The sequence below is a fragment of the Phoca vitulina genome, unplaced genomic scaffold, assembly GCF_004348235.1.
Source record: "Phoca vitulina isolate PV1807 unplaced genomic scaffold, GSC_HSeal_1.0 scaffold10, whole genome shotgun sequence".
Classification (NCBI taxonomy): domain Eukaryota; kingdom Metazoa; phylum Chordata; class Mammalia; order Carnivora; family Phocidae; genus Phoca; species Phoca vitulina.
Genome location: NW_022589713.1, coordinates 23,729,898 through 23,757,003, shown reverse-complemented (window position 1 = coordinate 23,757,003; position 27,106 = coordinate 23,729,898). Strand labels below are relative to the sequence as shown.

Below are 27,106 nucleotides of genomic sequence, written 5' to 3'. Positions count from 1 at the left end.
GAGGGGCCTGTTGCCGTGGTTCCCAAATGTCTTTGCCGGAGGCGGAAGTGCCCCACCCTTGCTGCGGGCTGGGCTAAGTAATCTCCTCGGGTTTGCTCCTGGGAGCTTTTGTTCCCTGCAAGCTTTCCGTACAGCTTTGGAGGACGAGAGTGAAATGGCGTCCTCCTAATCTCCGCCCCAGAGGAGCTGAGAACCCGGGGGCCCCACTCCTCAGTGCGCCCCCAGAGAAAAGCAGTCAATCACTCCCATCTCCCCGGTCTCCGGCCGCACTCCTTGCTCACCTGGCCTATGACCGAGCATTTCTATCTCTGGCAGCCGTCCCGTGTGGTGTCTCCCAACCCAGCAGATGCCTGCAGTGTGCTCCCGCGCCGCTCCTCCCGGGGGAGGAAGGGGAGTCTCCCCGGATCTGCCGCTTGTTGGGTCCCTGCTGGAAGAACAGTGGCCCGACTGTGCTGCAGATCACGGTTTATGGCAACCCCGAGCCAAGAGCCCACGCCTCGGCTCCGTCTCTGTAGCCAGCTTCCCTGCTCCGATACCTGGGAGCTCTGCTGCACTCAGGCACCCCCGGTCTTTCTGTGACCCCGAGGGTCCTGAGACCACACTGTCCCAGCGAGAGTTCCACCCCCCACTTAGCCACTGGAGTGACGTCCCTCAGCAGAGCAGACTTCTAAAAGTTCCGATTTTGTGCTCCGCAGCTCTATCACTTGCTGGTAGTGGCTGATGGAGGCCCCCTCTCCCACCGTCTATCATCCTGAATATCACCTCGGATTCACTTCTCCGCACGTCCTACCTTCCAGAAAGTGGTTGCTTTTCTGTTCAGAGAGTTGTTGCTATTCTTTTCTTCGATCTCCTGTTGAGTTCGTAGGTGTTCAGAATGGTTTGATCCCTATCCAGCTGAATTCCCGGGACCAGACGAAATCCTACTCCTCCCCCATTTTGCTCCAAGCCCTCTCATTTTAATTTTTAATTTGCATTTCCCTGATGACTAGTGATGTTGAGCATCTTTTCATGTGTCTGTTGGCCATCTGGATGTCTTTTTTGGAAAAATGTCTATTCAGATTCTCTGCCCATTTTTAAATCAGATTTTTTTTTTAAAGATTTATTTTATTTTATTTATTTGACAGAGAGAGAGACAGCGAGAGAGGGAACACAAGCAGGGAGAGTGGGAGAGGGAGAAGCAGGCTTCCCGCAGAGCAGGGAGCCTGATGCGGGGCTCGATCCCAGGACCCTGGGATCATGACCTGAGCCAAAGGCAGATGCTTTAACGACTGAGCCACCCAGGCGCCCCTAAATCAGATTCTTGTTATTGAGTTGTATGAGTTCTTTATATATTTTGGATGTTAACCCCTTTGCAGATGTATGATTTGCAAATATTTTCTCTCATTCAGTGGGTTGCCTTTTCATTTTGTTTATAGTTTCCTTTGCTGTGCAGAAGCTTTTTTAGTTTGATATAGTTCCACTTGTTTATTTGCTTTTGTTGCGTTTGCTTTTTGTGTCAGATCCAAGAAATCATCACCAAGACTGATGTCAAGCAGTTTACTGCCTATGCTTTCTGGGCGTTCTATGGCTTCAGGTCTTATATTAAAGCTAAATTAAAAATGTCATTTTTCTTTGTTCTACCAAACAACTGTTTAAATCTGTTTTTCTGGGGGAAGGTGTTCTACAAGTGAGTTTCTTACCTTTTATAAAGGTTTTGAGACACAAAGAGATTGAGAAGGCAATCCTGCAACTTCTGTTTACTTCCCTGTTGCTGAAAAAGCCAAGGGAGCTCATCTGCACTTCTCCAAGTCACTTGGTCCTGACTGTCAGAAGGGAAAGGACAACACTCAATAATACCTTCCAACAAGGAGATTGCCTCAAAAGGTTTCAGACAAATGTTGAAGGGAGGAAAATGTATTTCATATCCATCTCTGACTCTTTAAATATAATCTAATACTGAGAAAATTAGGTCAAAATCAGAAACTCTAAAAAATTATCTAAGAAAGTAAATACAGTGATATCAGGACCACTAACCAAACTCTCAAGGTATTTTCCTAAAATTGAGCTATTAAAAAAAAAAACAACCCAATTAACCCAAATATATACACATGGTATACAGACACACATACATTTTTAAACTATTAAAGTGGTATAAAAAAATGATCCTGCACTGATTTCATGTAAGTTTAAATCTTTAGCATGATATTAAAAGACTTACTTACATAATAATCTCTTATTCTTTTGACATTAACAGGGGAGATGATTTAATCTTTTCCATAATAATTAAATTTTTATACATTAAGGAAGAGAAGTAAAGACACAGAGGTAAAATGTGTTGTAGAAGAACAAGATAGACATTTATACTACCTTAGCTGCATGGTGAAATAGTTGATTAGCTTTTGCCTACATGAAGAAATAATGGTGGGACCTTCCATGTATTCCAGTCTTACTGTTTCCCAAGCCTGGGAAGAAAAAGAAAAAATATTGCAGTCTATTTTCTGTAAGTCACTGTATATCTAACAATTTATAAACAGAAATTTATAATTATTTCAATTTTACAGATGTATAATAGAGATAGCAAAAGAATATTTTAAAATTCAGGATATGTTTATGGATAAACTGATAGAGAATAAAAAAATCTCCTGGAAGCAGTTAAAACACAATTTAATTCAAACTTCTAGTTAATACAGTAAAAATATCAGAAATATGGATTGAAAAAGTACCGAAAAGAGTATATTTAAGCAATATATAATAATAAAGATAAACCTGTGAAATTACAAACATTTCACACCTGAAAATATAATGCAGCATACTCACATGAAACACTTCATTTGCATTTGTATACACATAAGTCAACCAGGGCATTGCAGATACCAGTCAATATACCTAAACATTTACTACTATGTACTAGACATCATGACTCACTAGGATCAAAGACCATCTCAATTGATTCACTTCACAATCTCTGCAGTAACCTGGAACAATCTGCCCAAGTCTTACAGAATTTACCCAAGATTATAGAGCTGTTAGCTGTGAAGAGCTGAATTGTGAACTGAGGCATACTGCCTGAGTCCAAGCTCTTAAAACATAAATAATGATATCAGCAATCAATAATACATACAATTGAAAAAAATATTTTTTTCTCTTTCAGAAAGAAACTACTTTTTAAAGTACTGTAAGTCCCTCTTTATTCCCAGTTTCACTTTCTGCAGTCTTAGCTACCCATGGGCAACTGGGATTTGAAAGCAGATGATCCTCCTTCTGATTATGGTCAGAAGGTCAGTGGTAACGTAATACTAGGTCACAGTGCCTACATCACTCACATTACTTCATCTCATCAGGTAGGCATTTTACTGGTAATCTCACATCATCACAAGAATGGTGCGTGCAGTAAAATAAGATATTTTGAGAGATACCACATTCACATAACTTTTAGTACAGTATGTTTTTATAATTGTTCTGTTTTATTATTAGTTACTGCTCTTAATCCCTTACTATTCCTAAATTATAAATTTAACTTTATCATTGGTATGCATGTATAGAGAAAAACATAGTATATATGGGGTTTGGTACTATCCTGGTTTCAGGCATTAACTGGGGGTCTTGGAAGGTGTCGTCTGTGGATAAGAGGGGACTGCTGTAATAGTCACTTCATAAAGGTACTTCATAAAAATAATATTAGCCAAATTTTACATTTAACCTAAAATCATTGCAAAAAAATTTTGTAATGTCAAATTTCAGATTTCAATTTTGTCTTGTAATTGAAACACTTAAAATAGCATGGTACATTGGTTTTTAAAAAAATTTTATTTTTTAATTTAAATTCAATTAATTAATATATTGTGTATTATTAGATTCAGAGGTAGAGGTCAGTGATACATCAGTCTTACATAATACCCAGTGCTCATTACATCATGTGCCCTCCTTAATATCCATCACCCAGTTACCCCATCCCTCCAACCCCCTCCTCTCTAGCAACCCTCAGTTTGTTTCTGATGATTAAGAGTCTCTTATGGTTTGTCTCCCTCTGATTTTTGTCTTGTTTTATTTTTTACTCTCTTCCCTAATGATCCTGTTTTGTTTCTTAAATTCCACATATGAGTGAGATCATAGGATACCTGTCTTTCTCTGATTGATCTATTTCACTCAGCATAATAACCTCTACCTCTAATAATACCACATCATTGTTAAGTGGCAACATTTCATTTTTTGATGGCTGACTAGTATTCCATTGTGTGTGTGTGTGTGTGTGTGTGTGTGTGTGTATACCATATCATCTTCTTTATCCATTCATCTGTCAATGAACATCTGGGCTCTTTCCATAGTTTGGCTATTGTGAACATTGCTGCTATAAACATTGGGGTGCAAGTGCCCCTTCGGATCACTACAGTTGTATCTCTGGGGTAAATACCTAGTAGTGCAATTGCTGGCTCAAAGAGTAGCTCTATTTTCAACTTTTTGAGGAACCTCCATACTGTCTTCCAGAGTGGCTGCACCAGCTTGCATTCCCACCAACAGTGTAAGAGGGTTCCCCTTTCTCCACATCCTTGTCAACATCTGTCATTCCTTGACTTAATTTTAGCCATTCTGACCGGTGTGAGGTGATATCTCAATGTGGTTTTGATTTGTATTTCTCTGATGCTGAGTGATGTGGAGCATTTTTTCATGTGTCTGTTGGTCATTTGGATGTCTTCTTTGGAGAAATGTCTGTCTTTTACCCATTTCTTGATTGGATTATTTGTTCTTTGGGTGTTGAGTTTGATAAGTTCTTTATAGATTTTGGATACTAGTCCTTTATCTGATAAGACATTTGTAAATATCTTCTCCCATTTTGTCAGCTGTCTTTTGGTTTTGTCAACTGTTTCCTTTGCTGGGCAAAAGCTTTTTATCTTGATGAAGTCCCAACAGTTCATTTTTGTCTTTGTTTCCCTTGCCTTTAGAGATGTGTCTTGCAAGAAGCTGCTGTGGCCAAGGGTGAAGAGGTTACTGCCTGTGTTCTCCTCTAGGATTTTGATGGAATCCTATCTCACATTTAGGTCCTTCATCCATTTGAGTCTATTTTTGTGTATGGTGTAAGAAAATGGTCCAGTTTCATTCTTCTGCATGTGGCTGTCCAATTCTCCCAACACCATTTGTTGAAGAGACTGTCTTTTTTCCATTGCATATTCTTTCCTGCTTTGTTGAAGACTAGTTGACCATAGAGTTGAGGGTCTATTTCTGGGTTCGGTTCTGTATTTTGTTCCATTGATCTATGTGTCTGTTTTTGTGCCAGTACCATACCATCTTCATGATAACAGCTTTGTAATAGAGCTTGAAGTCTGTGATTGTAATGCTCCCGGTTTGGTTTTCTTTTTCAACATTCATCTGGCTATTTGGAGTCTTTTCAGGTTCCATACAAATTTTAGGATTATTTGTTCCAGTTCTGTGAAAAAAGTGGACGGTATTTTGATAGGGATTGCACTGAATGTGTAGATTGCTTTGGGTAGCATAGACATTTTAACAATTTTTGTTCTTCCAATCCATGAGCATGGAATGTTTTCCCATTTCTGTGTGACTTCCTTAATTTCTTTCGTGAGTATTCTGTAGTTTTCTGAGTACAAATCTTTAACCTCTTTGGTTAGGTTTATTCCTAGGTATCTTATGTTTTTTGCTGCAATTTTAAATGGGATAGACTCCTTAATTTCTCTTTCTTCTGTCTCATTGTTAGTGTACAGAAATGCAACTGATTTCTGTGCATTGATTTTATATCCTGCCACGTTGCTGAATTCCTGTATGAGTTCTAGCAATTTGGGGTGGAGTCTTTTGGGTTTTCCACATTGACTATTATGGCATTTGTTTAGAGAGTTTGACTACTTCTTTGCCGATTTGGATGCTTTTCATTTCTTTTTGTTGTCTAATTGCTAAAGCTAGGACTTCTAGTACTATGTTGAACAACAGTGGTAAGAGTGGACATCTCTGTCATGTTCCTGACCTTAGGGGAAAAGCTCTCAGTTTTTCCCCATTGAGAATGATTTTGCTCTGGGCTTTTCCTATATGGCTTTTATGATATTGAGGTATGTTCCCTCTATCTCTACACTGTGAAGAGTTTTAATCAAGAAAGGATGCTGTACTTTGTCACATGCTTTTTCTGCATCTATTGAGAGGATCATATGGTTCTTGTTCTTTCATTAATGTAGTGTATCATGTTGATTGATTTGCAGATGTTGAATAACCCTTGCAGCCCAGGAATAAATCCCGCTTGGTCGTGGTGAATAATCCTACTGTTGGATCCTATTGGCTAGTATCTTGGTGAGAATTTTGGCATCCATGTTCATCAGGGATAGTGGTCTGTAATTCTCCTTTTTGGTGCGGTCTTTGTCTGGTTTTGGGATCAAGGTAATGCTGGCCTCATAGAAAGAGTTTGGAAGTTTTTTCTTCCATTTCCATTTTTTGAAACAGCTTCAGAAGAATAGGTGTAAGTTCTTCTTTAAATGTTTGGTAGAATTCCCCTGGGAAGCCATCTGGCCCTGGACTCTTGTTTGTTGGGATTTTTTTGATTACTGCTTCAATTTCCTTGCTGGTTATGGGTCTGTTCAGGTTTTCTCTTTCTTCCTGTTTCAGTTCTGGTAGTGTATAAGTTTCCAGGAATGCATCCATTTCTTCCAAATTGCCTAATTTGTTGGCATATAGTTGCTTATAATATGCTCTTAAAAATTGTTTGTATTTTTTTGGTGTTGGTTGTGATCCTTACTCTTTCACTCATGATTTTATTTATTTGGGTTCTTTCTCTTTTCTTTTTGATAAGTCTGGCCTGGGGTTTATCAATCTAATTAATTCTTTCAAAGAACCAGCTCGTAGTTTCATTGATCTGTTCTACGGTTTTTTCTGGTTTCTATTTCATTGATTTCTGCTCTAATCTTTATTCTCTTCTCCTGCTGAGTTTAGGCTTTATTTGCTGTTCTTTCTCCAGCTCCTTATGGTGTAAGGTTAGGTTGTGAATTTGAGACCTTTCTTGTTTCTTGAGAAAGACTTGTGTTGCTATATACCTCCCTCTTAGGACCACCTTTGCTGCATCACAAAGGTTTTGAACAGTTCTGCTTTCATTTTCATTTGTTCCATGAATTTTTTAAATTCATCTTTAATTTCCTGGTTGACCCACTCATTCTTTATTAGAATGCTCTTTAACCTGCAAGTGTTTGAGTTCCTTCCAGATTTCCTTTTGTGATTGAGTCCCAGTTTCAAAGCACTGTGATCTGAAAATATGCAGGGAATGATCCCAATCTTTTGGTATCAGTTGAGACCTGATTTGTGACCCAGTATGTGATCTATTCTGGTGAATGTTTCATGTGCACTCGAGAAGAATGTGTATTCTGTTGCTTTAGGATGGAATGCTCTGTATATATATTTGAAGTCCATCCAGTCCAGTGTGTCATTCAAAGCCCTTGTTTCCTTGTTGATCTTCTGCTTAGATTGTTTGTCCATTGCAGTGAGTGGGGTGTTGAAGTCCCCTACTATTATTGTATTATTATCAATGTGTTTCTTTAATTTGGCTATTAATTGGCTTATACAATTTGCTGCTCCCATTTTAGGGGCATAAATATTTACAACTGTTAGATCTTCTTGTTGGATAGACCCTTTAAGTATGATATAGTGTCCTTCCTCATCTCTTATTAGTCTTTGGTTTAAATCTAATTGGTTGGATATAAGGGTTGCTATCCTGGCTTTCTTTTGATGTCCTTAGCATGATAAATGGTTTTCCACCCCCTCACTTTCAATCTGGAGGTGTCTTTGGGTCTAAAATGAGTCTCTTGCAGTCAGCATATGGATAGGTCTTGCTTTTTTATCCAGTCTGATACCTTGCGTCTTTTGACTGGGGCATTTAGCCCATTTACATTCAGGGTAACTATTGAAAGGTATGAATTTAGTGCCATTGTATTACCTGTGAAGTCCCTGTTTCTGTAGATTGTCTCTGTTCCTTTCTGATCTATGTTACTTTTGGGGGCTCTCTTCGCTTACAGGATCCCCTTTAATATCTCTTTCAGGCCTGGTTTAATGATCACAAATTCTTTTAGCTTCTGTTTGTCCTGCAAGATTTTTATCTCTCCTATTTTGAATGACATCCTTGCTAGATAAAGTATTCTTGGCTGCATATTTTTATCATTTAGCACTCTGAATACATCATGCCAGTCCTTTCTGGCCTGTCAGGTCTCTGTGGATAGGTCTGCTTCCAGCCTAATGTTTCTAACCTTGTAGGTTACGGATTTCTTTCAGGATTTTCTTTGTCTCTAAGTTTGCAAGTTGCACTATTATATGTCGAGGTGCTGACCTATTTTTATTGATTTTGAGGGGGGTTCTCTGTGCCTCCTGGACTTGAATGACTACTTCCTTCCCCAGGTTATGGAAGTTGTCCACTATAATTTGCTCCAATATACCTTCTGCCCCTCTCTTTGTCTCTTTCCTCTTCTTCTGGGATCCCAATTATTCTAATATTGTTTCACTTTATGGTATGACTTAACTCTCAAATTCTCCCCTTGTGATCCAGTAATTATCTCTCTCTTTCTTGGCTTCTTTGTTCTCCATCATTTTGTTCTCCATATCACTAATTCTTTCTTCTGCCACATTTCTCTTAGCAGTCAGAGCCTCCATTTTTGATTGCGTCTCATTAATAGCCTTTTTTATTTCAATATGATTATATTTTAGTTCTTTTATTCCCCCTATAAAGGGATTCTCTAGTGTCTTCTATGCTTTTTTTAAGCCCAGCTAGTTATCTTTATAATCGTTATTCTGAACTCTAGTTCTGCCATCTTACTTATGTCTATACTGATTAGATCCCTGGCAGTTTGTTCTCTTTTTTGAGGTGAGTTTTACCATCTTGTCATTCTTGCAGAAAGTGATCGCTTTTCTTTCTTTATTTATTTATTTGACACAGAGAGAGAGACAGCTAGAGAGGGAACACAAGCAGGGGGAGCGGGAGAGGGAGAAGCAGGCTCCTGGCTGAGCAGGGAGCATGATGCGGGGCTCGATCCCAGGACCCTGGGATCATGACCTGAGCCGAAGGCAGATACTTAACTGAGCCACCCAGGCGCCCCTAGTGATCAGTTTTCTATTTGTAGAGTTGCTGCAGTGGTCACTTTTCTATTTGTAGAGTTGCTGCTATTCTTTTCTTAGATCTCCAGTTGAGTTTGCAGGTGTTCAGAATGATTTAATAGCTATCTAGCTGAATTCCTGGGACCAGATGAAACTAAGGTCCCTACTTCTCCAGCATCTTGGACTATCTCCCAGTATGTTGACATTTATAAGTAAAAAACCTTATTAAAAAAGCATTTACCTGTAGATGTTGAAACTTGAGCAAGCCACAACCATAAGTCAATAAGCACATTTTGTGTAAACTGTGAACAAGGGAGGTCAAGACAACCCAGGACAGCTCAGGGTAGAGTTCCATCAGTTCTGATTCACTCATGCCATTGTGACTAACATTTATGAGGCAGAGAATCTAGGTAGAGAAATGAATTAAGAATGATCATAAGCCATCTCTACAAGTAATAAACAGCCATTAAAATTTCCATAACTCTTTTAAGGTGATTAGCTTCTTATTCAATGATTTAGTAAAGCAAGAAACATATTTCTTAGAATAAAACACACTTTCCAAAAGGCATTAATCAGGAGTAAGATAGTGTATATAGCAAATCTAGCATGCCAAAGACAATACACAGAAAAAAGTTTGATGAAAATTAAAACCTCAGCGGGTGCCTCAGTGGCTCAGTTAGTTAAGCATCTGCCATCAGTTCAGGTCATGACCCTGGGGTCCTGGGATCAAGCCCCATGTTGGGCTCCCAGCTCAGTGGGGAGTCTGCCTCTCCCTCTGCCCTCTGTCCCTCCCTTCCCCTTCACTTGTGCTCTCTCTCAAATAAATAAATAAAATCTTTAAAAAAGAGAAAAAAATTAAAACCTCAGGAAATGAATTAAAACTAATGACAAAGTTCCAATTTTGGGAAAATGGTAGAAGAAAATGATTCTTCTACTATAAATGCCCATTAACATAAGACAACATGTAACAAAACACCTTTAAAAGCATAGGGAACCTGCAAAAAAGAAAGGGAAATCCACCAGGTGCCAAAAATGAATAGGAAAGTGAACATCAGAGGGCTAAGTGCTGGAGCTGCTGTCCCTGGGGCAAGTGAGGGTACTGGTAGGCAGCAGTCTCAGTAATTTAAGGGCTTGGGTTTTCACAGCCACAGCGGGGATGGAAGGTGAGCCCTTAAAGCCGATAAGGTGAGTAGCTGGAACTAGAAAGCTTGCCAACACCAGGAATCCCAAGAGCTGTACTTTCAGTGAAGGGGTGCATTAGAAAACATTAGCCCACAGACCAACCACATATGAAAGTTTACTTTCAAGCTCTAATAGTTGAGACACTGTAGTATTGGCAAGGAATAAGCAAAACTGGAACAGAAGAGCTCAGAAAACAAACTCATGTTAATTTGTGAGTGTGATATCCAAATCAGCAGAAAAGGTGTACTATTTAGTAAAATTAGCTGGCCATATGATAAAAGATTAAAAAGTAGATTCCTTCCTCACATATTAAACAAAAATAAATCCATAAGGACTCATACAGGAAGAACAAAAGTGTAAAACATTTTAAAGGGAAAAAATTTATATGAGAACATTTTTGTAACAAAATATTTTTTGATAATAAAAGATTTTTAAAATGAGATATAACAGGCATAAAACATAAAAGAAACTGTTGATAAATCTGACTTCATCAAAATAAAACATTGTATAATGAATGATACCAAAAAGTGAAGACAAGAAACAAATCAGAACAAGATATTTATTTGCAAACTGTGTAACAGAGGATTTGTATTCAGTATGCAGAATGTTTAAGAGCTCCTGGAGATCATTAAGAAAAGACAACTCAATTAAAACTCACATAAAAAGGCCTGAATCAGCAAGTCACAGAAGAGGAAACAAGAATAGCCAATAAACATGAACAGATGAAAAATCTCAATGATAATCAGGAAAATGCAAATTTCTTGAGCTATCACTTCTGGCCATAAGCACACTACGGCAGCTAGCCTTCCTGTATATGCTTGAAACACACTTGAGCACAAATTTAAAAATAATTACTATTTTCTTCAATTCACATACAAATGCAAAATTTTAGGAGTTTTATAAGTTTATTATCCTTTACCTGTTTCATTAGTTCTTTATCCATATCATTTGCCATGGACTCCTGGATAGATCGCAGAGCAAGTCTATATAATGAAATAGTATCTTGACACTGGAAACACTGATGAAGGATTTTATCTAAATTGCCTGCTCTCCCAGCACTGTTGGAATTGAGAATAGATTTAATTTCTTACAGACAGCCAACATCTGTGAAAAATTTGGGTTAGATAAAAACAATGTGGTCTCTATTTTTTATACTTTAAATGATAACAGAAATTCAACAAAACATGATATAGGAAAATGACAGTTTTATGGGGCTGCTAGAGTCATCAGTTTTATTTTAGTGTACCATTTAGCTCAACTCAGTAAACACATGCTGGGAACTTACTATGTGTCAAGCAATTACTGCACATTATGGGAACACAGAAATGAGTAAGAAGTGGTTCTAATCATCTAGAAACATGCTACCTACATACAGGAAGCAGGAAAATAATTATAAATAAGTGTTATTAGTTAGCCATGCAAGTTAAATTTGTTTAGAGCCAGGATTTAGGAGACATCAGGCTAAAGAAAATCAGTAAATAGGGTGGTTTGTTTTAAAATATTACACAATATTTACCAATAGTTTCTTTTTTAAATATGAAGATATATAGAGAAGAAAAAAACAAACAAAAGGTCTACAGTCCCTCTCTATAGGCCTAATAAACTTTCTAAAGGCCTAATATATATGGGAAACCATTTCAGATTTCTTTCTAAATCAGCATGACTATACATAAATTTTGTTTAAACCAAAAGCCTGATTTATGGCCCACCAAGCACACATTGTACATCTGCCTTGTAAATGAGTGGCCTAAAGGAAAACCATCTTGTCCTTAAGATATGGACCAATGCTCCTACCCCTGCATTTTTTGATGTTAAAACACAGGATTCCTGACTACATAATCTTTCAAGCTTTTACAAAATGTAAAAAAGGGTATATAGCCCTGTAAGACCTGTTCATTCTCCAGAGCACCATCTTCCCTGTGAAGATTGTGTTTCCCGGGCAGCTGTCCTAACTTGGGCTTGAATGAAACTCTCTTTCTCACTTTTAGAGATTCTAATAGGTTTGCTTATTTTGTGTCGACACTCTTAAAATAGCTAAATTCAATAAATACTATGGAATGTGTGGAAAGGGACTCCTGCTCTTGAACTGCACTCAGGCCAGCTTCTGATGCTCCCAGAGGCCAGACGCACTGCCCAAACTGGAGACAGTGGAGGAGGACAGTGGGAATATCATGGGCAATTCAAAATTTTAGAAGATGTTTTCATTTCAAATCTGGTGCTCAAGATGAGAATGTGGAATTAAGAGCCAAGAGTACTAGATTCAGTGTCTAGAATATGAGTTGTAGTAGGATTAACTGTCCATTGTGATGATCACCAAAACCATATTCACCTTTTTTGCTTCTGGTTGTGAAGAGACAAAGTAAGGTGAGGCTGTACTGAAGAAGAAACATAGTGACACTTTGTAGGGCTTATTTAAAGGCAAATGACTAAAGGGTATCCGGAACAGAAGAATCTATTTTAAGCTGAAAGGTTTATCAGGATTTGAAAACAGAGACAATTAAAAATTCCTACTACCTACCTACTAATATTCAAGGACACCCCAAAACAGCATGTGTTTGCCTCAGTTGTCCCTCACTTTCTCAAAGCTAGGGGCCTCAAGCAGGTGACAAGGAGCACTCATGGGCCCCCAAGAAGGGCAAAGATGGCCTTCTTTGGCAACCCCCGACAGGGAAACAGTTAGTGTGATGACAATGAGACAACTCCAGCCCACACGTTCTTGTAGTGCACGGGCTATCACCAATCTGCAGTCACGAGTCACATTCCCACAAGGATGTTAGTATCACTGTTAGAATCAACAGAATCTGATGTGAGTGGCTCACAGAGACTGCTGCAATGATCGTTCAGTTTCACAAGGTGAGGAAGCTGTCTGCAGCAAACACAAAACATGCAGATCATGTAACATCGCCACCACTTACCGTGAGATCATTTTGCCGAAAAGGGTGACATAAAGGGCATTGCAGGTCGTAGCAGAACGACAGTGTCGTTCTAGCTTCTTCTCCTGCACCAGTTTACCAAAACACAAAACAAACACAAAAACACAACACCACCCTGGAATGAAACGGTCTTCACTACAGAGCCATCAACAAAAACCCCTGGCAGAAATGACACGGTTCCCACCACCTCATCAGTAGCATCACTGCCATGCAGTGGTGGACTGCAGATGTTCTTTTGCTTTTAGCATTCCTGCTTAATATAATACAGCAAAGTAAAACTTAAGCCCAAAATGCTTTTTATTGCTTCTTCTATATTTGTTAGTAGTTTAAGAGCCAATGCATTTAACAATTAGGAAACTCCAATTTTCCTTAACACAATAGAGAGTTCCTATATTGAATTTTAAGTCTCATATAAGGTGTTTTATAGGAAAGCTGTAGAGAGTAAAAGAGCAACAAAGTTAAAAATACTTACCTGCTCTTTACTCAATTTAATGCCCACAGAGTGGCACTCTGCAATTATAATAGATTTTGCATCTTTTGGATTTAAAGGATCAAGATGAAGTGTAGGCCACAACCTTTTATTCAAAGAAAAAAAAATGAAATTCTCTTTTAATAAAACAATAAAAGCGGTAATCTACCCAATCACAAGTCAAAATCCATTACAAGAATTAATTTTTTTATATTGCCTTTATAAAATCAACAAAACTAATCTCTGTTAATCTTACTAGGTATTATTGTTTGATTCATTCTAACGTGTATATCATTACTTTCAGCAATTAATCCCACCAAAGACTTTAAATAGCAATATACATTAAATAGTAAGGTGGTAAAACATTTTTAGTTCCATGTTCTATACTAGGAATAAAACTAAACATATTAGTACCTATGAAGAATAGTACAAGGTAATATTTGCCCACAAATTACTTGTAATCCAATTGGAATGTAATCATCGTGCTACATCCATTCTCAATAGGGTACTAAAAATTGTTTCAGGGTGGGGAAAAAGAATCTTACTCTTTTTATGTATAAAGCACAAATATACAAACGTAAATGTATCTGTTTCTATACATAAACTGATATATGGCATATGGATGGTATTAAAATTTCTAGGGGCAAGGGAGGTAATTAGGAAGAAAGTGTCTAAAAAGGTTCCTAAGGGGGACAAAAGGTTGAGAAACACTGCGCTACAGAATTCAACCACTGTATTCCTTTTTTGGGGACTGCCAAAGTAAGCACATATTTCAAGATAACAGGTGTCTGGTCCATTACTCATAGCCCAGCCCTCTCCCTATTTTTCTCACCTGTAAATGTCATTGCCTGCTAGCCATCGCTAGCTGGAGGTACAACTAGCAACTCAAGCTAACCATGTCCAAAAACAAAACTTACAACCTTTCCTCCACAAACCTGCCCATCCTCTGTGTTCCCTATTTCAGTTCATGGAACGACAATTTACGTAATATCTCAAGACAGAAACTTGGGGGCCATCTAGGCTTCCCCTCCTTGACATCCCAGGCCTAACCGCCCACCAAAGCCTGTGGATTTTAACTTTCTCTTGAATCCATCCACTTCTCCCCTCCTCCCTGCCACTTACATGAAAAACATGAAAGCACAAACACATATCCAAAACCTTTCCTTGTTCGTACTTAACACATTTCATGTAATCTGAAAGAACTAAAGTTAGCATCGTACCTCCACGCTGGAGGGCATGTTTCTACATTCACAGAAACAATTACTCTTACATTCACTGGCAGTGGATCTATCAGCCATTTCATGTGTTTTTCAACTTGCTTAAAAATATAAAAACAAAATTCATTCTATTAATTCAAAATATTTCAAAACAACCCGATAATAGCTCCCCAAGTAAAATGAAATTCTCATTAAGTTTCTCATTATTATTAAGGATACAATCTTGTTTTGGGATGATAAAATTATCTCAGGATATTAAAAGAACAAGTGGCAAAATACTATGATAGCTGATATGAATTATGGACACTTAAGGAAATGTTAAGGCCCTAAAAATATGTCAAAATGAACAATTTTTGCTAACTGGTTCATTCAATTAGTCTTTCCCAATAAGATACTAATGTCTATACCAGGGCATACAGTACATTTTTTATCCACGTTCTTCCTCCCTAGAAATTAAGCAGAAATAGCAGGAACAACATCAACATTTTCTTCCCATCAACATATTTAAAGGCCTGCTATAGCCATTACTGATAATTCTGTTTCTTTCTGAGAGTACCAATAGGTTACAAAGTGAAAACAGTACCTGAACTTGATCTATAGAATCAATAATGATGATGATGCTGCCTTGATGACGGGCAGAGAGTTTTTCTAGCCAGCGTGGAAATTCTTCCAGAAGCTTAGCTGGATCCAATGTCAGAGCAGATACTGACCAAGAGTGCTGCATCAACTGCAAGGTGAGAACACATACGAATTCAAGTAGTTACACTTTATCACAGCTGGTGGGAAATACTTCTATCCCGGCTTTTAAAACCAAAACTGAGTAACCAAGAGGACCCAATTGCATCAAGTTTTATTTTTAACGTTATACAAATCTAAAACAAATGGGTAATATCGAAAATTGAAAATTATTGGGTACTCAGCCCCAACAATTTCTGATTCTAAATAAAAATTCTGATAATTCCAAAACATGGCATCTTATACCTTTAGAGTTAGTCGTTTAATAATCAAGGAGGACTCGGAGCTGGTTGACATGGGCCTTCCCACAAAATGAGAAAGAATTAGCGTGTTAGGGGAATTCTTCTGTTGTAACTGAATCCTGAAAGAAAAAGACCTTTTATAAGACTGATGAAGCTCATTTATTATCAAAAAAAAAAAAAAAAGGATTCACAATGCATTAAACATCAAATGCTATCCAACTGTCAGCAATCACATGGTCAATCACTTTTGAATAAACATGGGAAATTTCCATTTTTATTCCACTTTTAGATCCTTTTAAATAAACCTTTAAAAATTATAGATTCATTTTAATTACAAATTGAAATTAACTAATGGAAACCAATATAGTGTACATTTGAGGTTAGTGTACATTTGAGGTTAAGGTATTAGTGAAGTGAACATTACCCTTTAATTAAAAATATATTAGAGGAAAAAAAGTTTCTTTGCTAAGTACAAAAATATTATTTTCCAAAAAAATATTATTTCCCACTAAATAAAAGGGCAGTAAAAAGGAAACAACATATGCCAACTCTTTAATGTAAATCATAATTATGAAAGACAATATTCTGACTAATTGTTTTTAAATAATAGGAACTAAAATGAAAATAAAAAAGAGTTTATCAACTTCTATAAACCTTAGTCCCTAATCTGAAGAATGACTTTGCATTCATAATACAGGTCATCCTTTACTTTGATGTTCTTTATGACTTATCTCACTCTAAACAGTCTGTCTTTGCCTTCTTTCAAATATTAAAAATCTCAACAAAACTTTTAAGATGAAGCTGGTAATTGAAAACACAGGCACATCCCCTGTTAATCTAGTTCACCTAATTCCATTCCATACTGACCACTCCTTTACATAGCACGTGCCTAGCTCTGACCTACGTAACTACTGTACACAATCAAAATGCTCCTATTTCCTATTCCTTTCTCATCCTAGATCCTCTCTAACGTCCAAATTGTATACACTTCAGGGCATGACTCTATTATTTTATACCTTTTTGCTTTTTCAGTGTTTAGTACAGGCCATGCAGGAAGGCAGATAGGCAATAATACATTTTGTCGAATGAGGTAAGTAATTCAAATGATGACAATGGTAACAACAATTTAATTGCACTGCATCATACCACTTTGATAAGAGAAGGGACTTTCCAGAACCTGGTCCTCCAGATACAAGAAGGGGTGGAATTGGTGCTGGGGCCGCCACTAGATCGTTAAGGCGTTGGTAATACTAGAAACAAAAATGAATTTAAATTGTGAGGAAGCACATGCCTCTGAGAATTCTAGAGCCAACTCTGACTACCCTCTGAAATCATTAGAGAAAATGAAATCTACTTTTAGTCAACCTCATGATTGCTTCTTTTTATGGCTGGTTAAACGTGCCCAAAGTAGTAACCTAAGAATGAGCCCCAATTTCTTCTACACATAGTACTGCTGTCAATTAATGGATGAGAGACAAAACTTGAGATCCCCCTCGGGTTTTACAACATTCTCAGTCCAGGTTAATAAGTATATTAGTGTTTGTCCTCATGGTGCGATTATCCATGTTGAGACATGTGCTTAACTTTGTATCATACGAAAGGTAAGTGAGATTCAACTATATTTAGGAACATCAAACATTTTTAGTTAAGATTAGGATTTATGAACCACGTGTTCTTTACCATCTGCAGTTCACCAAACCAAGATTAGGGTAGCTAGGAAACTCGATAAAAATCATAAGGCTATCTATTCTTCCAATGCTTGGAGGAATCAAAATGTCAAACATTCAGAAAATACCATAGTAGTTAATGCAATAGGCTGATCAGTTCATCAGCATCTTTAAATATCTCATTTTACAGACAAGGAAGTCAAAGTTCAGAGCTAAGTAATGATCAAAATCCAGAGTTAGCGAATGGTAGAACCAGGACATAAACATAGACAGCCTAAATTATAAAATTTCTATGGAAATACTGCTGTTACTGACAGCTATGATAATATTCCTTAAAACATTCGTTCTTGGAGCACCTGGGTGGCTCAGTTGGTTAAGTGTCTGCCTTCGGCTCAGGTCATGATCTTGGGGTCCTGGGATCAAGATAACTTTGCCAACTCCCTAATAAGTACTGAGGTAATCTGGTTTAACCTGGACTGTATTTAGGTAAAAACACAATCAGGATAGAGCTTTAAGTGGTGACTGATGTTTGTTGGAAAAATAACTCCAAATGCTTACTTTTTCAAATCCCAACTCATGGGCTGAATTTGTAGCCTGTTGAAAAGTTTCCATTTGCTCCTGTTCATCATGTATGTCCCACAGAACATCACCAAAATCATCATCTTCTGGAACAGAATCTTCACTGCCCAAATCCTTAGTCTCCGGGTCTGTGTTCTCAGAGCCCAGGATGTCCTGAACACCAAGAGCAAGCACACAACAATGAATAAAGAATGTTAACACCTTGTAGCAGTGTGAGCACACAGGTATACGGTGGGTTTCACCTACTGAGGAGGGCAGGTCCAAACCTATGGCCTTTGTATAGTACCTAAAAGAATAAATTTATAACTATAAAAAAACACTAGAAATAAAGAAATATTAAAATGACAAACACACACAAAAACCAAACTCTTAATAAAAAAAAGCTTTTAATAAAATTAGAGGTGCAATTGGGAAACCTGGCTAGCTTAGTCAGTAGAGCATATGACCCTTGATCTTGGGGTCATGGTTTCAAGCCCTACACTGGGCAGTGCTTACATTTAAAACAAAACAAAACAAAACAACTGTCAGATAAAAATAGAGGGGCATTTGACTCCTGGGGATCTGTTTTCTGAAAAATGTTACACAATATATTTGCTTACATCTGGGTGGTGAATCATTTTAAAGATTGTGCTAATGCCTAAGAAATATGCTGCTTTACATTTTTATAAGAATTTAATTACTAAGATGGGGTTTCTTGATATCAAATATCTGTGTCATGATATCTAGTCTTTAGATCACTGAAAATATGTTGCTCTTCAAGCAGTAAAGATGGCAAATATGTCCACTTTCACTTGCTACCATTTATTCTGCTCAGTTAATTTTATTTACCTGGGTCCCAAAATTCACAAGATTATCGAGAAGATCAAAATTGATGTCAGTTTTTATATTAAAGAACACTATACAAAATGTGTTGCCAGAAGTCTTACCATGTTTTGGGGCTCATTCTTTCTCTCTGATAACAAATCTCCATACTTGTAATACAAGTTAATTAGAAAAAGTAATCTAATCCCTAACTTCTCAAATAGAATCTCTGGCACCCCAGACGATCTATCAGCACGTATAGGCAACTGCAGGCTAAATGTGGTACATCTTTCTATTGTGCCCATTCTACTTTTAAGGTGGGGGGGGGGGTCTTTTTTTAATCATCATTAGCATTTTTGATAATATATAATTTAAAATGATTTTTTATATTAAAAATAAACACAAGTAGGGGCGCCTGGGTGGCTCAGTTGGTTAAGCGACTGCCTTCGGCTCAGGTCATGATCCTGGAGTCCCAGGATCAAGTCCCGCACCGGGCTCCCTGCTCAGCAGGGGGTCTGCTTCTCTCTCCGACCCTCCTCTCTCTCATGCTCTCTCTCTCTCTCTCTCAATAAAATAAAATAAAATAAAAAAAAATCTTTAAAAAAAAAAATAAACACAAGTATAACATTAAGCAGAATATGTAACTCACATAAATTTACAAGATAATACTTGAGATGTCATAGAAACTTTCAGCCTGAGATACTGTCTATGACCATGACCTCAGACCCTTAGAGGTATGATTTTACTCCTCTCTGCTGTAAGGATGATGTAGTGGATAAATTTGAAAGGGATTTTTTTTTTTTTTTGAGAGAGAGAGCATGCACGTGTGCACATGTGAGCGGGGTTGGAGGGGTGGGTTGGGGAGGAGGGCAGAAGGAGAGGGAGAGAGAGAATCTTAAGCAGGCTCCATGCCCAGCACAGAGCCCCAGGCGGGGCTCAATCTCATGACCCTGAGATCATGACCTGAGCCGAAATGGATGCTTAACCAACTAAGCCACCCAGACGCCCCTGAAAAGGCTTTTTAAAAGATTTTATTTATTTATTCAACAGAGAGAGTACAAGCAGGGGGAGCAGTAGAGGGAGAGGGAGAAGCAGACACCCCGCTGAGCAAGGAGCCCAACGTGGGGCTCCATCCGAGGACCCCGGGATCATGACCTGAGTTGAAGGCAGACGCTTAACCGACTGAGCCACCCAGGTGTCCCTAGGATTTTTCTACTTTATAAAAATTCAAGGTGCACACAAAACCTGAGGAGACTCTATTGAATAAGATAAATATTTTCCCTCAAATACTTATACTTTTTATCTAGCACTTTTGTAATCTATTTTACACTTAATCAGGTGTTGAGGCATCAAATAGCTTTGTGAGACAGATGACAGATAAAGAAACATGGTACTAGTAATACTATGATAATACCACAGGATAGACAATCACCAGAAACTATGGCACTCTTCCCAGGTATTGTCTGCAAAAAAACAACGAAGTTGTTTTTACTGGAAAACCCAACTTTATGGAAAACAGTCTTAGAATTTTTTTTAAAAGTATGTTCTATGCCCAACATGGGGCTTGAATTCACGACCAAAATTGAGGATTGTGTGCTCTACCAAATGAGCCAGCCAGGCGCCCCTTAGAGTATTTCAGATGAAATCTTATAAAGAATGCATATTTACCTGTTTAATAATCTTTTCCACATAAATATAAGTTTTATATACTCCTTCTGTAGGATCTCCGGAGTGATCAATGATCTGGAAAAAAAAAAAGAAGTTCAACAACAACACGAAGAAAACAATAGTAACAAGAGGGGGTAAATACTTCTATAGAATTTGTGTTGTCAGGGATCATTCTAAGTACTTTACACATATTAGCTCATCTGTCCTCACAACAAGCCTATGAGGGAGACACTATTATTATTACCTCCATTTCACAGAAGAGGAAACTGAAGCAAGTTATGTAACCTGTTCAAGGTAACAGGAGGGATTTATTGTGAACAATGGGAACAATGTCTCAATAAAACAAAAAGTATACTTTTTTTCTTTGTGTCCAAATTCTGTCTTACGTACTTCCATGCCGTTCAATATATATAACCTTCAAAATACATCAAAATCAATTTTTATGAGAGTAAAGCTATAATTCTACAAAACAAAAAGGCAAAATGGTACTTGGCTGTGTAAATCAGTAGTCTTCTGAGTTTGCTGAAAGAAGAATGCCCTACCTATAGAGAACATGTATGTTGCTAATAAGAGATTAATAGTTGATAAAGACAATGGTTTTACAAAGCACATCAAGTGAAATGGAGTAGAAGTTTATCTTGCATTTACATTTATAATCATGGTAGACAGATCTTATTTTACTCCTATTTTTATAAAATAAATTCATCCTCCTAGTGTATTCATTGTTAAAAGGCATTTATAAATAGAATAAAGATCGGAAAGAAGAATCAGTGTTTTTCCTCTTGGGGCCTATGGACTAGGCTCATACTAAAACAATTAAAGCAAAGAATGAAATGGTTCTGGAGATTATAAAAAATATGCACTTTTTTGTGTTAGGCTCTTTAGTTTATGCTGGTCTTAAGCTTTTCAATACTAAATGATGTAAAAAAATGCTTGTGTTCACATTTGATATTATTTCTTGCATGAGCACAGAGAAATAAAAACAATGTCCAAATCTGAGTTGTTTTCAACTGCATTCTCTTTTTTTAATATTTTTTTTAAAGATTCTGTTTATTTATTTGAGAGAGAGCCAGGGGAGCCAGGGGAGCCAGGAGCCAGGGGAGGGGCAGAGGGAGAGGGAGAAGCCAACTCCCATTTGAGCAGGGACCCCAATGCGGGGCTTGATCTGGGATCATGATCTGAGCCGAAGGCAGACGCCCAACCAACTGAGCCACCCAGGCACCCCTAAGATTTTATTTTTAAGTAATCGTTACACCCAACATGGGGCTTGAACTCACCCCGAGATCAAGAGTTGCGTGCTCTTCTGACTGAGCCAGCCAGGTGCCCCTCAACTGTATTCTTAACATTAACAGTAAACGTTTTCAAGTTATCTCAGTGTGCAGTAAGGCAAAGCCTGCAATCTGTTCTAAAAATTATTCCACCATGCATCCAGGACTGATCAAATCTCTCACATTCATCATTACTGTTTTGCTTTTCCCAGTGCTCTTAGAAAAGGTTACTATGAAAAGGCTCTTCCTTACACTGATCCTTGGTCAACAGTAGACAGAAGAACTCAGTACTTAGGAAAAAAAGGAACAGAAAAGAATCTGATTTGTCCACTCACATCTTATCCTTTGTAGCTGGGTACTGCTATTTAGTCCTCTCTTTTTCTCACAGTCCACAACTAAGTCTATTGGCTCTGCTGTCAACTTATCCAGATTCCCGTTTCTCATCACTTCCTCTATCACCACCCTGGTCCAAGCCACCAGCATCTCTCACCTGGTGACTGCAAGAGCTCTCCAACTCCACCCTTCTCCCCTACCTCCAAACCAATCAATTCTCAACACAGCAGCGTAACAACATTCTTGTCAGAATTGCATTTCTCCTGCTCCTGCTTAAAGTCTTCCAGTGACTCAAGTAAAAAAAAAAACAACTACAAATAAAAAAACCATCTCACTCCAAATAAAAAAACCAAGGTTTCTAAAATGGTCTCCAAGGTTCTTTACCCTTGGCTCCCAGTTAACTGTCCTACTAATCTCCCCTCACTCACTCCCACCTCATGGCCTTTGTTCTAACACTTCTCTTGGCCAAGCAAGTTCTTAAAAAAAAATAACCTTATGAATTTTACCTTGGCTTTGTTGGTCTTGTTCAGGTTAGAAACTTGATCAATCAATTGCTGGACGGAGTCGGAACTGACTTTCCCATCCTCCAAGCGATGATAAATTAATCGTGGTTTGCCTTCAGGGTTTTTCAGAAAAGCTTCTTCACAGTCTTCCAATAACAGCCTAGGTTGGAAATCAGTATTTCTTGTGTTACACTGAGCTATGGCAGCAAATAGTCAGTCAACCTAAGTGTCAATAATGGGACTTTACAGCAATGACAAGGGGCCAGGAAGCAGCCCAGGGACAGAACAAGTGCAGCTTTCCAAAAATGGATGTTTTTATAGCTCTGTTCCAGCTTAGTCATAAAAAATAATGCGTTTATTGGCAGACAATGAGAACAGGTACAATAAATTCTGCATTAAATTGAATTTTATTTTTATTTTACTTTATTTTTTAAAGATTTTATTTATTTTTTTGACAGAGAGAGAGACAGCAAGAGAGGGAACACAAGCAGGGGGAGTGGGAGAGGGAGAAGCAGGCTTCCCGCAGAGCAGGGAGCCCGATGCGGGGCTCGATCCCAGGACCCTGGGATCATGACCTGAGCCGAAGGCAGACGCTTAACGACTGAGCCACCCAGGCGCCCCTTAAGTTGAATTTTAAAGCATTTAGAACTTTAATTTTTTTAATCTAGCAACAAGAAGAAAACTCTCAAAAATACTGTAAACATGGCTCAAAATAATGGACCAGTCTCATGAGACTACAAATAAATGGAAACCTAATTCCACTTACAAATATATAATTTCCAAATTAAAGTACAAACATTATTAACCCCAATGCTTCAAGATTTTTCTCTTCTCTAGTCTTTTAGACTTTCTCATCCAATAAATGACCTAAATGACCTGAATCTTTATACCCAAGATACAGTATGAGAGATCCAGAGGCAGATGGGGGAGGTCAGATAGCTAGTAAAATCTTAACTGGGGTACGGGGTGAAAAATAATTATAATTTTGGGGGCACCTGGGTGGCTCAGTCAGTTAAGCCTCTGCTTTTGGCTCAGGTCATGATCTCAGGGTCCTGGGATCAAGCCCCACGTCGGACTCCCTGCTCAGTGGGGAGCCTGCTTCTCCCTCTCCCTCTGTCCCTCCCTCCTGCTTGTGTTCTCTCTCTCTCTCAAATAAATAAAAAATAAATAAAATCTTTAAAAAAAATTCTAACTTTGCTATAGGGTACCATAACATCAGTTTTCAGTATAATTCAAATTCTAGAATAATCTTGGAAGTATCTACCAGTGTTTTCTACATTGCAAGGAAAACTGGAACCAATTCCCCTTTCTAAAAAGCATTAAATGAAGTTTGTCTAGAGAGGCAAATTGGTGTGTATATGCAGAGGAGAGCTATTACATGATTCAGAATTTACATAATATGTTCGAGTACAGCCCCAATACAAAACAGAGTAATATTCTATTATATAGCTCTGTGCCAATCCAATCAATCCAAACCATAGATTTTTTCCCTTGTTAAAATCATTCTATGTTCTATATAATTTTTGGATTTTTTTTTTTTTAAAGATTTATTTATTTATTTGAGAGAGCGAGAATGAGAGAGAGAGAGAGAGTACATGAGAGGGGGTAGGGTTAGAGGGAGAAGCAGGCTCCTTGCTGAGCAGGGAGCCCGATGCGGGACTCGATCCAGGGACTCCAGGATCATGACCTGAGCCAAAGGCAGTCGCTTAACCAACTGAGCCACCCAGGCGCCCTAATTTTTGGATTTTAACGGTTCTTTTGTTATTGCTTTGGGAGAAAAGTTTGTGGCCATGTGAATACCAAAGAATGGGCATCTCTTTGGGCACATGTACCTATTTTAAAATCACTCCCTACAGAATTGACATGTGGAGCTCAAATGAAATCTGGGATTATCTGGGATTTTGTTCAGTCTTTGGTGGGAGAGAAGTAGTTAGGGCTACTGGGTACTGCTCAGGGGACATGTTTCTAGATTCATCTTTTGAGAAGAATGGGGGAATCATCATGAGAGGTGCAGGAACAACCTGAGAGAAAAAAAAGCTCTACCAGCCCGTTTACAGTGTGAAGCCCACCATTACTGCCATGCTCCTAATAAACATGAAGGAAATAAAATAATCAGCAGATGGAATAAGAAAAATTAAAGCAAAATAAAGGCAAAGTAGAGGTGAAGAAATAATTAAATTTTAGAAATTAAAATTCTTTTTTTTTAAATTAATTTATTTATTTTAGAGAGAGAGAGAGAGAGTGAGGTAGGAGGGACAGAGGGAGAGGGAGAAAGAATCATAAGCAGATTCCATACTGAGTGTGGAGCCCGATGCGGGGCTCAATCCCACGACCCTGAGATCATGACCTGAGCCAAAACCAAGAGTCAGATGCTTAACTGACTGCGCCACCAAGGCACCCCTAGAAATGAAAATTCTTACTCTTTAAGAAGAATAAAGTTTTTAAAATATAAAATAAATACAATTTTAGTTGAAGAAGATAAATTGAAATCTGCCCAGCAAAGTAATTAAATATCAAAGAAATGACAGGTAAAAGATTAAGAGGAATTCAAGATGAGAAAAATAAAAATAAATGTTAAAAGTATAAGAATAATGTACAATATTTTATTAACTAAATATGGATAAAAGATAAAAGAAAAAACAAGATGGTTTCAAGGATTAAAGAATTAATGAGGAAAACAACAAATGACATATATTACCACCACAGATAAAACACTACCCAGACATTAAAAAATAAAACAGAATATATCCTTAATAAATATAAAAGAAAAAACAGGCAAAGGAAAGGGGTAAGGGAGGAAAAGAACCCCAACTAAAGGCAATCAAGTGGAAAGAATCCTTAAAGTTGTTTTGGGTTAGGTTCACTGACCAGGTGGCCCCCTGGCCACTGGGCAGTCTTAAGGATGAATGATGGATTACACTGCAGGGTGTCTGATAAAGCCCAGGGCTCCACATACTTCTGTACACAGGTGAGGTCAGAACTGGTCCTCAGTAAAGACAAAATGCTTTGGAAAGGTTAAAGCCAATCAGACAGCAAATGTAGAAAGAAAACTTAACCTCTTATTAAACGTATTTTGTCTTATATCTATGTATCTAGTTGGTTAAAGAAAATCTTTATTTGCAGACTAGACTCACTGGTATAATTATATTCACATTATAAGAAAATTGCTCACTTTACTGGAATTAAGTAGTAAGCTCCTCAGAGAATTAAAAATTTGATTTAACATTGATAATAGTGTTCAAGTAGCTCTCAATTTGTATTCAAAGAAAGAAAATAATGAAGGTGAATGCTGATTATTGAAATCAGGAGTTGCCAACTTGTTCTGTGAGGGCCAGCGAGCAAACATTTTAGGCTCTGTGGGCCACACACAGTCTCTGTTGTAACTACAGTACTTAACTCTGCTGTTGTAGTGTGAAAGCAGCTGTAGAAATACATAAATAAATGAATATAGCTATATTCTAATAAAATTTATTTATAAAAACAGCTCACTGGATTTGGCCCGAGGGCCATAGTTTGCTACCCCTGATTAAAATGATCTTTACTTTAATAATGTTAACCTTATGAAACCTATTAAACAACTCAGTGTAAAATTTTAATTCTTTAAGTATGAAAAGTAAAAAAATTTATTAAATTTTGTGGATTGTTTTTGATTATAAGAATGCAATTACGACTTATCTTTGAAGTTCATTTGGTAATCTCAATTCTGTTTACAACTCCCCTAATAAGTGACAGAATTTTCAGCTTACCTTGGTAAAGTTAAGTGAATGAATAAAATAACTAATGAACTCTTCTCAATTTCCCATTTTCTTACAGCAAGGTATTGATTTTCAATATCTACTGGAAAATATATAGCATGGAAAAAATATCCCATTGTCTCACACATTCTTTTAAGTTTAGGTGAATAGTCCTGAAAAAAAATTAAAACAAAACAAAAGAAATGAAAACATAATAAAAGCACAGCTTATTTAACTAAAGATCAAGTCAGCTTCATACTACTCAAAATAAAAAAGCATGTTTTAGAACAGGTTATGCTGTATATTTTTTTATTTAAAACTTAAAAATATTTATAATCATATTTTAAAGAAAATCTTTAAAAGAAAAGGCAAGTTTCCTTTAAAACAAAAATAATAAGAGCTTAGTAACTTGGCTGTTTCCTACCTCTGAAAATGATTTATTTCATAATAAAACCTAAACCAATGAAGAAAAATATTAGGCTATTTTCCTTTGGTATTTAATATTATTATTATAATAAATGATTTCTGCTTTATTGTTATAAAGAGTGGAAAACATAAATCCATGAATCTGTATAGTAAAAACTGTCCACCATGATATATTATTAACATTAAAGCAAACAGGTATAAATGAAAACTATGTTGGTCTATAACAAATTAGGTTACTAAGTAATGATGACTTATTATTATGCAATAAATGAGGAATTCCCTTAACATCAGTTTGCAGTTTGGT

At 37.4% G+C, this 27,106-nt stretch overlaps 1 protein-coding gene across 1 annotated transcript in view; it reads right to left on the bottom strand.

Moving 5' to 3' along the window:
• Nucleotides 1-27,106, bottom strand: part of NPHP3 (nephrocystin 3) — a 57,731-nt gene that overhangs the window by 22,774 nt on the left and 7,851 nt on the right. Inside the window, exons 6-19 of the mRNA XM_032408691.1 lie at nucleotides 26,389-26,549; nucleotides 22,646-22,802; nucleotides 20,539-20,613; nucleotides 18,049-18,222; nucleotides 16,970-17,073; nucleotides 15,828-15,942; nucleotides 15,430-15,573; nucleotides 14,850-14,947; nucleotides 13,633-13,735; nucleotides 13,143-13,225; nucleotides 11,147-11,285; nucleotides 9,287-9,451; nucleotides 2,347-2,441; nucleotides 1,680-1,802 (exon numbers count right to left, since the gene is read on the bottom strand). Coding sequence (XP_032264582.1) covers nucleotides 1,680-1,802; nucleotides 2,347-2,441; nucleotides 9,287-9,451; nucleotides 11,147-11,285; nucleotides 13,143-13,225; nucleotides 13,633-13,735; nucleotides 14,850-14,947; nucleotides 15,430-15,573; nucleotides 15,828-15,942; nucleotides 16,970-17,073; nucleotides 18,049-18,222; nucleotides 20,539-20,613; nucleotides 22,646-22,802; nucleotides 26,389-26,549 — 1,736 coding nt within the window. The remainder of the gene's footprint in view (nucleotides 1-1,679; nucleotides 1,803-2,346; nucleotides 2,442-9,286; nucleotides 9,452-11,146; nucleotides 11,286-13,142; nucleotides 13,226-13,632; nucleotides 13,736-14,849; nucleotides 14,948-15,429; nucleotides 15,574-15,827; nucleotides 15,943-16,969; nucleotides 17,074-18,048; nucleotides 18,223-20,538; nucleotides 20,614-22,645; nucleotides 22,803-26,388; nucleotides 26,550-27,106) is intronic.